A 13,769-nucleotide genomic window follows, 5' to 3' on the forward strand; every position below is an offset into this window, starting at 1 on the left:
ATGAAAAACGCACAGTTTGGGGATGAAAACCAGCAGATGAAAAATCTCTTGGTTTCTCCTTTTCTCTGTAAATTGCATTTCGAGCAAAAAAAAATCATAAATCTTGAAACGTTTGTAAGACAACTGTGTAGATGGCGTGGTCATGGTTGTACGTAATAGTACCAATTTTTTTTTCAGATTAAAAAATGAAAATAGACACGAGACAGCTGAATAGTAATCTGTAGCCATTTTGAGGTGTATAGAACCTGGTTAAATATAAACCAAAATTGAAATGCCTATGAAGAAGTCACAGGATGTAGTTAAGAACCTGCATTTTCCTATTAACATATTGTTAATCAATACCACGTCAATTAATGCCATAAGGTTGTAAATTGTTGATGATGTTATGTCGGGGCTTTTAATTGATTGGGGTGAAGCTTTGCCGGCTTTACCTTCAGACCAGAAATGGTCTCACCAAGAAATCGTTGAACCCACTAGGATAATAAGACGCTGGACTTTATGCTTGGTAAATACTTCCAATGAAAGAACCTCAGCTGAATTTGAACTGTGGTAATGCAACAAGGTGGAGAAATCCACCATGGGGGGAGAGTTTGGGGAAGGGTAGGGGGAATCCCAGTGCCCATAACACTGTGTCACATAATGCAATGTAATTAATAAAAATAAATAAATAAATAAATAAACACATCTCAAAGCATTGAGTTCAGCGATATAAAAGGAGCATCCAAAATGCAAACCAAATTTTTTTTAAATAGCGAGCATTTGGGCCAGTGGCTAAGACCACGCTTGGGATACTTGTATCCCATACCTGGATGCAGATTTTAGCTTCCTGCCAGTGGGCATCCTAAGAGGCAGCAGGTCATAGTGCAAGCATGTGTGTCTCTGCCACTCCTGTGGAAGAGCCAGAATGAGTTCTCAGTTCTTGACTTCTTTGGCCTGGCCCAGCCCCGGCTGTTACAACAGGGTGAGGCAGGATTGGGGCAGTGGAAAGTAAGTCTCAGGGTTGTGTCTTCTGTTGCCCTGTTTTGGGGACACAGCCTGGGGTCTGCCTCGCTGTGGCACTCTGGCACTCCTAGGAAGACTACGGCGGCCTCAGTACGGTGCGTGGTGGCTGTGCATGCGAGGGGCCCCCTTCTTCTTACTGAGTCCGAAGAGCAGGGAGGTGACGGGAGCCTTGAGGAAACTCATCTCTGCAGTATTTTTCCTTTTTCTGAGTTTCTGCCTTGGGTAGAAGGTTCTAGAATGAATCAAAGGAATGCAGTAATGGGTGTGCCGGCGACCCTATCTCTCCCTTAACTCGTCTTATTAAATTCGTTTTTAAACATATGGATTGATTTCCATTTTTATTTCAAGGATAGAGAAAGATCTTCTCAAGTGCCTTGCACGTGCGTCTGGCACAGCAATGGGAGGCTGGCTCAAGTCCCCACAAAAGCAAGAAAAAGTCGTTTTCCCTGACATATTCTGAAATCGTTTTGTTTAGGGACCATAATTCTCCCTGAATATATGGGAATACTTACTTACCTGTAAGACTGGCCGGAGTCATCACAGCATGGCTCTCACACCTAGCATGTTTCAATCCACAAGTGTTTTGAACTATTTGGATGTCCACACGCCTGGATCATACGATTCCACTTATGTACCAAGACCCTGGGGTGATCAGATCCCTTGAGACAGAAAGTAGAATGGGGCTGGGGTGCCAGTGGGAGCAGGAGTGCTGTCTCGGGGGGAGCAGTGTCGCTTTTGGGAAAATGAAGGTGTTCTGGAGACAGATGGTGGGGACAAGGACACAATACCCGGATGTTGATGAGTGATTCAAGAATCCGGGCAACTGCTGTGTGGCAGCTCAAGCCACCACCACCACCACCACCACCACCCACAAGGCCAGCGTCTCCTACACACGCTGCTTCGAGTCCCGGTGGCTTCATTTCGCTCCAGCTTCCTGGAATGCACCTGGAAAGAAGATGCCCTAAGCACTTGGGCATCTTGAGGAAGATCTGGAAGGAGTTCCTGCATCCCAGCTTCAGCCTGGTCCAGCACTGACTGTTACGGTTGAGGAGGAGGGAAGCAGCGCGTGAACAATCTCTCTCTCTCTCTCTCTCTCTCTCCCTAGAACTCTGACTTCAAAACCAATAAATAAATACATCTTTTCAAAAGAATGCATCTGGGCCCGGCGCAGTGGCGCAGTGGTTAAGGTCCTCCCCTTGCACGCCCGGGATCCCATATGGGCGCCGGTTCTAATCCCGGCAGCCCCGCTTCCCTTCCAGCTCCCTGCCTGTGGCCTGGGAAAGCAGTGGAGGACGGCCCAAAGCTTTGGGACCCTGCACCCGCGTGGGAGACCCGGAAGAGGCTCCTGGCTTCCAGATCGGCATAGCATTGGCCATTGCGCTCACTTAGGGAGTGAATCATCGGACGGAAGATCTTCCTCTCTGTCTCTCCTCTCTGTATATCCGCCTTTCCAATAAAAATAAAATAAATCTTTAAATAAATAAATAAATAAATAAAGAATGCATCCAAAAGTTTATAGAAAATATATTTAGTGATAACAGCTCGGAATCCATCCACAGGGTTTTTCCCATTTTCCAGATTGCTGTGATATTTGGGGACTAAATCAGCAGATGGAAGTTCTATATTTTTCTATGCCTTTCAAAAAAAAAATAGAAATATTTTTTAAATGGTCACAGGTTATACATTAGAATCTGTTTAGTAAAATATAGATCACAGGGCCCGGCGCGGTGGCGCAAGTGGTTAAGTCCTCGCCTTGCACGCCCGGGATCCCATATGGGCACCGGTTCTAATCCCGGCAGCCCCGCTTCCCTTCCAGCTCCCTGCCTGTGGCCCGGGAAAGCAGTGGAGGACGGCCCAAAGCTTTGGAACCCTGCACCTGTGTGGGAGACCCGGAAGAGGCTCCTGGCTTCGGATTGGCATAGCATCAGCCGTTGCGCTCACTTGGGGAGTAAATCATCAGATGGAAGATCTTCCTCTCTGTCTCTCCTCTCTGTATATCTGCCTTTCCAATGAAAAAAATAATAAAAATAAATCTTTAAAAAATATATATATATAGATCACAAAATAAATGAGGTACAGGAAACACTGATTTTTTTTTTTATTGGGAAGGCAGATCTACAGAGAGGAGGAGAGATAGAGAGGAAGATCTTCCATCTGCTGATTCACTCCCCAAGTAGCCGCCACGGCTGGAGCTGCGCCAATCCAAAGCCAGGAGCCAGGAGCCTCTTCCAGGTCTCCCATGCAGGTGCAGGGTCCCAAGGCCTTGGGCCATACTTGATTGCTGTCCCAGGCCACAAGCAGTGAGCTGGATGGGAAGTAGAGCAGCCGGGATTAGAACCGGCGTCCATATGGGATCCCAGCACTTACAAGGCGAAGACTTCAGCTGCTACGCTACCACACTGGGCTTGATTCTTAATGAGAAACATTTTAAATATGCTTTAGCTATATCTTACATCCAAATAGATACATTTTCACATTTGAAAAATTTTATAAATTTGAAAAGTCAGAGTTACAGAAACAAAGAAAAACTCTTCTATCCACTGGTTCATTCTCCAGGTGGCTGCAGGAGCCAGGACTGGCCCAAGAGGAGCCAGGATCCAGGAATTTGTTCGGGGTCTCCCATGCGGGTACAAGTGTCCAAGGATTTGGGCCATCCTCCACTGCTCTCCCAGGTACATCAGCAGGGAGCTGGATAACAAGTGGAGCAGCCAGGACACAAACCAGCACCCATATGGGATGCCAGCTTCACAATCAGCAGCTTGACCCACTACTATACCACACTACTGGCCCCTAACATTTGATTTTCACGCTCAAATTGGAACCAGGCATCCTGACACCATGAATTAGATATTGATGCCCTCCTAACGACAGTAACTGAATGCAACACTGCAATTCATGCAGAGAAAGAGATAGAACGCATGCGTGACAGTAACGCGGCGGGCAGGTGAGCAGGGAGAGCCAGTGGCCACTGAAGTCTCCTGGGTCAGGGAATCCGTTTTCCAGAACTGCTCTTGTCTGGAGCTTTGCTCTTTAAGGATCTGTCCCCTTGGGGATGCAAACAGCGCTGAAGTCGCCGCTCTAATGAGGAGCAGTGGGGATATAGAGGCTGTCGGAGTTGGCCCGTGGCCACCTCACCCAACAGCTCCTGCCCGGTCAGGATGCTGCTTACCTGAGCCCTCCTCCGCAGAGATGAACCCTCCGCACCAGGAGCCTGGAGCCCCGCCGGGTGTGTCCATCCTTCCTGAAGACAGATCTTCCACGCCCAGGTAAGGCGGAAAACGTCAGGTGTCCTGCCATCAATCAGGTGCCCGTGTCTCCCAGTTTTGCTTTGAACCTAAGGCTCGGTGTTTCGCTAGGGTTTGGCTCCAGGGAACTGTGAGGCAGGAGGAGCTACGTATAGGAACCTCAACAGGTGTCGCGTAAGTTTAGCCCACACTCGGCCATCAGATCAGACTCTGCTGGCCTCGGCTTGCTTCCTCCCTCTTCTCCTCGTTCAACCGCCTCCTGAGTGTAAATCCCCAGCTCTCAAACACCACGGCTGCTGTGAAATACCCCAGCCCTTCTCTGAAGTCCGGTGGTGATGGTGGTGCTGCTGGTGGCGATGGGGAGAGAGAGAATTCTGACTAGTGTAGGGGTTCCCTAGAGCTGCCAGGGCACAGCACCACCAAGGTGACTCTGCCCCCCAAAAATCATCTCTCTGCTCACAGCCCTGGAGGCTGGGAGTGACTGAGGCATAGGTGGGTGGAGAGGAAGAGGGGGTTCTCATCTTTTTTTTTTTCTGAATGTTTGGATTTCACTTGTATTTTATTTGAAAGGCAGAGTTACACACAGAGACCTCTTCCATCCACTGACTCTCTTCTCAAATGGCTGCAACAGCTAGAGCTGAGTTGATCTGAAACCTGGGGCTTCTGGGTTACCCCCATGGGTACAGGAGCCCAAGGACATGGGCCATTTTTTTTTTTTTTTGCTGCTTTTACAGGCCACTAATAGGAAGCTGGATTGCAAGTAGAACAGCCAGGACTGAAACCAGCTCCCGTATATAGGATGCTGGTCTTGTGGGCAGGAACTTAGCGTGCTATGCCACCAGGCTGGCACATATATTCTATTTTTTTTTTTTACAGAGTTCTTTAAAAGGCTGAGTGCTAGAAAGCAAAGGAGAATCAGAGGTCTTTTATCTACTGGTTTACTCAAACAGTTGCAATAACCAGGTCTGGCCCAGGTCACAGGCAGGAGACTGAAGCTCCACCCAGGTCTCCCATGTGGGTGGCAGAGAGCCGCCTTTTGCTACTTTCCTAGCCGTATTTGTAGGGAATCCTATTGGAAGTACAGCAGCCAGGACTCAACAGCGGTGCCCATGTATGCTAGGGTTGCAGGCAGTGGCTTTTCCCACTCTGCCACAACGCTGGCCCATAATGCATTTTTCTAATGCTGTGGGTTCTCTGTCCTCAGACATATTTTATCTTGTAGGTTCTTGATCTTTCTGTTGACTTACGTGTTCAGTTCATTGTAGCATTCAGTCCACTTTTCGTGGGCATATCGTCCATTGTACATCCATGTTAAATCGTTGTTGGCACCACGCTTAATTTTCTGCCTTTCTTGTGTATTGTAACCAAGATTCCCAAAGGGGGAGGGGTGGTTTCAGCGTGGAAACTTCCCTGAACTTGACAGTAATTGAGAGACACCCCCAATATCGTCCCCGACTCCATCATGTGCTATTACCCATGGCAGGTGCTATTGTCCATGGGTGGAAAAGACAACCTATCAAATGTCATGTGGGCGTTGGGGACGGTGGCTAAGACACCTGTGGGATCCCTGGGTCCCCCATCAGAGTGCGGGGAATCGGGATATGGCCCTGCGCCCAATTCCAGGTTCCTTGTAGTACGTACCTGGGAGGCAGTGGATAATGGCTCAAATCTCTGATTCTCCATCATCCACACGGGAGACACAGACTGAGTTCTGACTCCTAGCCTCGGGGAGTGTACTGGCCATTTGAAGATCTCCGCCTTTCCATCTATTTCTCTTCTCTCTGGCATGAGAATTTGGGGCTGGTGCAATGGCTCAAGTGGTTAATCCTCTACCGCCAAGTGCCAGCACCCCACATGAACACCGGTTCTAATCCCGGCTGCTCCACTTCCCTTCCAGCTTCCTGATTGTGGCCTGGGAAGGCAATTGAGGACAGCCCAAAGCTTTGGGACCCTGCATCCACATGGGAGACCCAGAAGAAGCTCCTGGCTTCTGGCTTCAGATCGGAGCTCAGCTCCGGCCGTTGTGGCCACTTGGAGAGTGAATCAGCGGATGGAGGAACTTTGTCTCTCCTCCTCGCTATGTATGTGACTTTTCAATAAAAATGAATCTTTCAAAAAATACACAAATGTATCGGAATTAAACAAAATGGTCAGCACAGCTCTAGGCTTTTTATTTATTCTCTTCTCCCTATTGCCACAGTCCTGTAGGATGCAAGGATAGCTTTCACTGCAAAACAGATATGAGGACTCAGGGGCCAGGGAACGTGTGTTACCAGTTCAAGTCCCTGCTGCCCCATTTCGGACTCAGCGCCCAGCTAACATGTGTGGGAAGGCAGTGGGAGATGACTCAGTGTTACACGCCAAGGGGTCTAACACCCACGGAGAAGGACAGACTGGGAGTTCCAGGTTCCTGGCTCCATCCTGTCCCAGCCTTGGCTGTTGCAGACATTTGGGGAGTGAACCAGGGGATAGAAAATGTCTCTTTCCTCTTCCTCCACCTTCTCCTGTTACTGTCTTTGAAATATAATATTATTATATATATTAGATATATTATAATTATATATTACACATAATATATAATTATATATAATTATTATATATTATATATTATTATATGTATAATATATTATATATTATATATTTATATATTATTATAATATATATTATAATAACATATTAATATATATTAATATATAATTATATATTATTAAAATATATTATAATATTATTATATAATTGTATATATGATATATAATTATATATTAATATATATTATAGATAATATAATATTTATATATTTATATATTATATATTATAGATAATATGTATTATATATTATATATATAAATTATATATATAATATATTATATGATATATAATAATATATTATAATATATAATATAATAATAAGATATTATATAATATATTATACTATGTTATATATAATTATATATATTATATATTATACAATATTATATATTGTATATAGATATATAAATGTATAGCATATATACTTATAAATATATATAAATATATATTGAAATATATAATATGTGAATTAAATACATAAATGTATTCAAAATATATTTTTATATATTTACATATTTTTTATATATTCAAATATATATAAATAACCCCTCACATGGGTTGCAGGGGTCCAAGAACCTGGGGGCATCGTTCGGTGTTTTCCCAACTTCCTCCGTGGGGAGCTAAAGTGGAAGCAAAGGTGTTAGGAGTTAAATCAGTGCTGGTTTGGGATGCTGGTGTCACACATGGTGGCTTGACCTGCTGTGACACTGCACTGCTGTCTCTAGCCTTCTTGGAAAGATGCATTTACTCATTCATGGAAAAAATCTCAGTGTTACAGAGGGAAGGGAGAGAGACAGAGATTCCTCCATCCCTCCCCCTCCCCCAAATGTCCACAACAGCCATGGACAGGCCAGGCCGAAGCCAGAAACTGGAGTTCCATCTGGGTCTCCCGCAGTGGTGCAAGGGTACAAACCCTTGGCCCACCCTCTGCTGCCTTCCCAGGCACTCCATCACGGCGCTGGGTTAGAAGTGGAGCAGCTGGGCCCAGCGCGATAGCACAGTGGTTAAAGTCCTCACCTTGCACGCCCGGGATCCCATATGGGCGCCGGTTCTAATCCCGGCTGCTCCACTTCCCATCCAGCTCCCTGCCTGTGGCCCGGGAAAGCAGTGGAGGACGGCCCAAAGCTTTGGGACCCTGCACCCACGTGGGAGACCCGGAAGAGGCTCCTGGCTTCGGATCGGCATAGTATCGGCCGTTGTGCTCACTTAGGGAGTGAATCATCGGACGGAAGATCTTCCTCTCTGTCTCTCCTCTCTGTATATCCGCCTTTCCAAAACAAAAAAAGAGGTGCAGCAGCTGGGGCTCGAACCACCGCCCACATGGGATGCTGGCACCGTAGGCGGTGGTTCAACCCACCACGTCAGAACGCTGGCTCTTCCTTTAGTATCTTAATCTCTCTCACTGTGCCTTTCAAATTAAAAAACAAATCTGATGCTTTCAAAGATAAAATTGCACTAAATCACACATATGCTTGTATCAATGTTATGGGGTATTTGATTATTTTAATACCCGGGTACAATGTGTAACCAGCATGTTTATTACCTTAAATATTTGTCCTGTCTTTGGGGTGGGGACATTAAAAAAAATCCCCTCTCTACCAGACACTTTGAAATATTCAATAACTTTAAGATTTGTTTTTGCTTGAAGGGCAGAGTTATAGAGAGAGGGAGAGAGAGAGAGAGAGAAATTTGCCTCCTTTAAGTTCACTCTCTAAATGGTCACAAGGGGCCCAGCAGCCTGGCCTAGTGGCTAAAAGTCCTGACCTTGAACGCGCCGGGATCCCATATGGGCGCCAGTTCTAATCCCGGCAGTTCCTGGCTCCGGACCGGCATAGCATCGGCCGTTGCGCTCACTTGGGGAGTGAATCATCTGCCGGAAGATCTTCCTCTCTGTCTCTCCTCCTCTCTGTAGATCTGACTTTCCAATAAATAGATAAATTTAAAATAATAATAATAACTAAAAATAAATGATTACAACGACCAGGGTTGAGCAGTTCCAAAGCCAAGAGCTCCTTTCAGGTCTCCCACATGGGTACGGGGGTCTAAAGCTTTGGGGTATCCTCTGCTGTTTTTCCAGCCAATCAGCAGGGAGCTGGCTTCCAACTGGAGCAGCCAGGACAACAGCACTAGATCTAAATAGAGGTACGCGACTTCCATCTTAAGTCACGTTCACTTGGTGGCCTCGTTCACACATACATGTCAGCTTCTCACGACACAGCAGGACCCAGCAGGTCAGGCGTGGGGACCCTGTGTTTGCAGGAGAATCAGTTTCCAGATGCCCTGGCCACCGCTGTTCTTAGGGGTGAATTGAATTACGTTCGTTTCCATCTCTTTCTCTCAGACGCATCCATAGCCCGGAAGCTAGAAACCAGACAGCTGTTTCCCAGTTCCTGCTGCTCGGCCTCACGGATGACCCGGCCCTGCGGCCCCTCCTCTTCGGCCTGTTCCTGTGCGTCTACCTGGTCACCGTGCTGGGGAACCTGCTCATCATCCTGGCCGTGTACTGCGATGCCCACCTCCACACCCCCATGTACTTCTTCCTCGGCAGCCTGTCTTTTACAGACATGTGGATCAGCACCACCACCGTCCCCAAGATGTTGACCAACCTCTGGACTGGGGACCACAGCATCACCTACGCCGGCTGCCTCACCCAAATCTGCTACGTGTTGATCCTGGGTGGCTTTGAAAGCTGTCTGCTGGCCGCGATGGCCTATGACCGCTACGTGGCCATCTGCCAGCCGCTGAGATACACACTGCTGATGAACCCACGCCTGTGCATCCTGCTGGTCCTGCTCTCGCTGTGCGTCAGCCTCCTCAACGCCCTCCTGCACTGCCTGATGGTGCTGCGCCTGGCCTTCTGCACGCGCCTGGAGATCCGTCACTTCTTCTGCGAGCTGGTGCCCGTCATCCGGCTCGCCTGCTCCGACACCTTCCTCAACCAACTCCTGATCTATTTCGTGACCAGCCTGTTTGCTGGCATCCCTCTTACTGGCATCATCTTCTCTTACGGCAGGATCGTCTCCTCGGTCCTGAGGATGCCGTCAGCCAGGGGGAGGCACAAAGCCTTTTCCACCTGCGGGGCCCATCTGTCAGTGGTGTCCTTGTTCTATGGGACAGCGTTCGGGGTCTACATGAGCTCGGCCGTGGGTGAATCTTCCATGGGAAGTGTTGTGGCCTCCATGATGTACATTGTGGTCCCCCAGATGATGAACCCCTTCATCTACAGCCTGAGGAACAGGGAAATGAAGGGGGCCTTGAGGAGCCTCGTGTGTCAGCGGCATTGCGCTTGCCTCTTCGGGAGGACTTAAAATGATGGAAAAAAGAGCAGGAAGCCCAAATGTCTGACTCTTCATCACGGGATTCTTCCGAAATGACTAGCGGGCATGATGCTAGGTAAATTCGCTTTCAAAATGGTTACTTCTCTGATGGGGCCACCACAAGCTAGTCCTTCAGCTTTAAATGCCAGCATCCCATGAAAGTTCTGGTTCATGTCCCAAATGCTCCAGCTTCCCATCCAGCTCTCTGCTATGGCCTGGGAAAGCGGTAGGTGATAGCCCAAAGCCTTGGGACCCTGCACCTCTGTGGGAGACATGGAGGAAGCTTCTGGCACCAATCTTCAGATCAACTCGGCTAAGCCCATTGTGGCCATTTGGAGAGTAAAACAGTGAACGGAAGAGCTTTCTGTCTCTGCTCTCATTGTTAATCTGCCTTTATAACAAACAAGAAGTTTTTAAAAGTTTATTTATTTATGTGCCTGGCACGGTGGCTTAGTGGCTAATGCTCTTGCCCTGAACACTCTGGGATCCCATATGTCGCTGGTTCTAATCCCGGCAGCTCCACTTCCCATCCAGCTCCCTGCCTGTGGCCTGGGAAAGCAGTGGAGGATGGCCCAAGGTCTTAGGACACTGCACCCGCATGGGAGACCTGGAGGAAGTTCCTGGCTCCTGATCAGATCAGCGCAGTACCGGCCGTTGCGCTCACTTGGGGAGTGAATCAGAGGTCGGAGGATCTTCCTCTCTGTCTCTCCTCCTCTCTGTAGATCTGACTTTGTAATAAAAAGAAATAAATATGTTTTTTTTTAAAAAAAAAAAATTGATTTGAGGGCCCGGCGCAGTGGCGCAAGTGGTTAAGGTCCTCACCTTGCACCTGGGATCCCATATGGGCGCCGGGTTCTTATCCCCGCAGCCCCGCTTCCCTTCCAGCTCCCTGCCTGTGGCCTGGGAAAGCAGTGGAGGACGGCCCAAAGCCTTGGGACCCTGCACCCGCATGGGGAGACCCGGAAGAAGCTCCTGGTTCCTGGCTTCAGCTCGGCATAGCATCAACTGTTGCAGCTCACTTGGGGAATGAATCATCGGATGCAAGATCTTCCTCTCTGTCTCTCCTCCTCTCTGTATATCTAACTTTCCAACAAATAAATAAATCTTTTAAAAAAAAATTAAGTGAGCGGAGCCTGGCCCTGTGGCTTTACAGATTAAGCTGCTGCCTGTCTCGACACCAGCATCCAGTATGAGTGTTGGTTTGGGTCCCAGCTGCTCCACTTGCCAAAGCTGCATGAGAAGGCCATGGTTTGGGGTTTCTGCACCTGCCATCCCTCTGGGTGATTCAGATGGAGTCGACGCTTCTGGCTGCAGCCCGGTACAACCTGGGCCACTGTGGCCATGCGGGGAGTGAACCAGCAGATGGAAGACCGAGGACCCAGCATGATGGCGTAGTGGTTAAAGTCCTCTCCTTGCAAATGCCAGGATGCCATGTGGTCGCCGGTTCTAATCCCGGCTGCTCCACTTCCCATCCAGCTCCCTGCCTGTGGCCTGGGAAAGCAGTGGAGGACGGCCCAAAGCCTTGGGACCCTGCATCCATGTAGGAGTCCCGGAGGAGGCTCCTGGCTTCGGATCAGCGCAGCCCTGGCCGAAGCAGTCACTTGGGGAATGAACCATCGGATGGAGGATCTTCCTCTCTGTCTCTCCTCCTCCTCTCTCTATATCTGCCTTTGCAACAAAAATAAATAAATCTTAAAAAAAAAAAAAAGAGAGAGAGAGATGTTGCCAGTGTTATGTCATTTTCAGGGGCTTGTGTTTGGGCCTTGCATTCTGACCCAACTTCTTGGAATGTAGCAAAGGTTGGCTCATGAACCTGAACCCTTGCCGTTCACATGGGAGACCCGGAAGGAGTTCCTAGCTCCTAGCTTCGACCTGGACCGTGGGTATTTGAAGAGATCTCTCTCTAAATGAAATAAGTTTTTTTTTTTTTTAAGGAAGAAATGTGATTTCATCTCATTGTCCCCTAATATGACGGAAAGATGGGAATGATGGCGACTGGGAGAGAATTGAAAAAGTTACTTTCAAAACTTAAATGGGAAGTACAATCCCATAACATATAAAGCTCAAAAGTTAGAGTTTGGCAAACATTCAGCAATCTTTAAGATGAGGTCCTTCGAAGTAGTTCCATTTTGACACCATCTTAGCTAATATGTGTATTATTTTCCCTATGTCTATATATTAAATATTTAGGGCAAGGTTGGGGGGGGGGGAGAGAAGAGGAAGGGAGAAAGAGGAGAGAGAAGGAGGGGGCGGAGGGAGGAAAGAATAGAGAGAGAAAGGGAGGGATTAGTATGAATCTATCATCTTTTGGTTCAGTCCCAAATGGCCACAAGAACTAGGGTTGGTCCAAACCAAAGCCAGGGGGCCCAGCAGCGTGGCCTAGTGGCTAAAGTCCTTGCTTTGAATGCGCCGGGATCCCATATGGGTGCTGGTTCTAATCCCAGCAGCTCCACTTCCCATCCAGCTCCCTGATTGTGGCCTGGGAAAGGAGTCGAGAACGGCCTAAGCCTTTGGGACCCTGCACCTGCGTGTGGGAGACCCAGAGGAAGTTGCTGGTTCCCAGCTTCGGATGGGCACAGCATCGGCCGTTGCGCTCATTTGGGCAATGAATCATCAGCCAGAAGATCTTCCTCGCTGTCTCTCCTCCTCTCTGTAGATCTGACTTTCCAAACCAAAGCCAGGAGCCAGGAACTCCATCTGGGTCTCCCGCATGACATTGGTGGCAGGGAGCCCAAGCACGTGGGCCATCTTTCACTGCTCTCCCAGGCACATGAGCAGGGAACAGACTCAGAAGTCCAGCAGCTGGGACTTGAAGCTGTACCCACGTGGGATGCTGACATTGTCAGCTGTGGCTTCGCCTGAAGACGCTGCCTGGGGGGCTGGTGGGGTGACTCAACAGGCTGGAAGCACCAGCATCCCATACAGGTGCCAGTTCGTGTTCTGGCTGCTCCACTTCCAATCCAGTTCTGTGCTAATGGCCTGGGAAAGCAGCAGGAGGATGATCCAAGTCCTTGGGACCCTGTACCCATATGGAAGACCCAGAAGAAGCTCCTGGCTTCGGATCAGCTCAGCTCCGGCCACTGGGGGAGTGAGCCAGTGGAGGCGCAATCTTTGTCTCCTCTCTGTGAGTCTGCCTTTCAAATAAAAATAAATACATATTTTCAAGAATAAATTTCCAAAGGACAGTGCTTGGGGGAAATCCACATCCTGCATCGGAAGGTGTGGGTTCGATTCCCGACTTGAGCTCCTGTGTCTGAGTGGGCAGCCAGATGATTCCCCCAAGCACGGGGTTCCCTCACCACCCGATACATAGGAGGCCCGAATTGAGTTCCAAGTTCTATCATTTTGACCCGTGCACAACTCTTAATTGTGGTGCGCAGTGGATAAACCCCTTTGGCTCATTTTACTTGCAAATAAATAAAAGTATAGGAGCCAGGCTGCCCGAGGTCATGAATTAAAGACACTCCGTTGTCTGCAAAGGGGTTAGAACAAAGGTGAGCAGGCGGAGTGGACAGGACTGGATGGTGTCCGCTGGTCTCTGGGGTCGGGGAGTGTGTTTTTTTCTGAACTGCTTTTTTTTTTTTTTTGTAGCTTTGGTCCTTAAGGATCTGTTCCC

The 13,769-nt window shown here is 48.3% G+C and overlaps 1 protein-coding gene across 1 annotated transcript; it reads left to right on the top strand.

Annotated features, from left to right (window-relative positions):
* The first annotated feature begins 577 nt into the window (after positions 1–577).
* On the top strand, positions 578–12,297 carry LOC121162886 (olfactory receptor 7G1-like). The gene is made up of 3 exons (XM_040990122.1): positions 578–588; positions 9,202–10,102; positions 12,262–12,297. The coding sequence occupies exons 1-3, from the start codon at positions 578–580 to the stop codon at positions 12,295–12,297; spliced, it is 948 nt and encodes a 315-aa protein (XP_040846056.1).
* Positions 12,298–13,769: the final 1,472 nt, after the last annotated feature.

Source organism: Ochotona curzoniae, unplaced genomic scaffold, assembly GCF_017591425.1.
Source record: "Ochotona curzoniae isolate NIBS_2020 unplaced genomic scaffold, NIBS_Ocur_1.0 contig_584, whole genome shotgun sequence".
Taxonomy (NCBI): domain Eukaryota; kingdom Metazoa; phylum Chordata; class Mammalia; order Lagomorpha; family Ochotonidae; genus Ochotona; species Ochotona curzoniae.

Excerpts from the sequence above, each read along its gene's own strand:
- LOC121162886 (XM_040990122.1), top strand. Across the intron at positions 10,103-12,261 it reads AGGGGGCCTTGAGGAGCCTC|GTCCTTCGAAGTAGTTCCAT; the intron begins GTGTGTCAGCGG and ends CTTTAAGATGAG.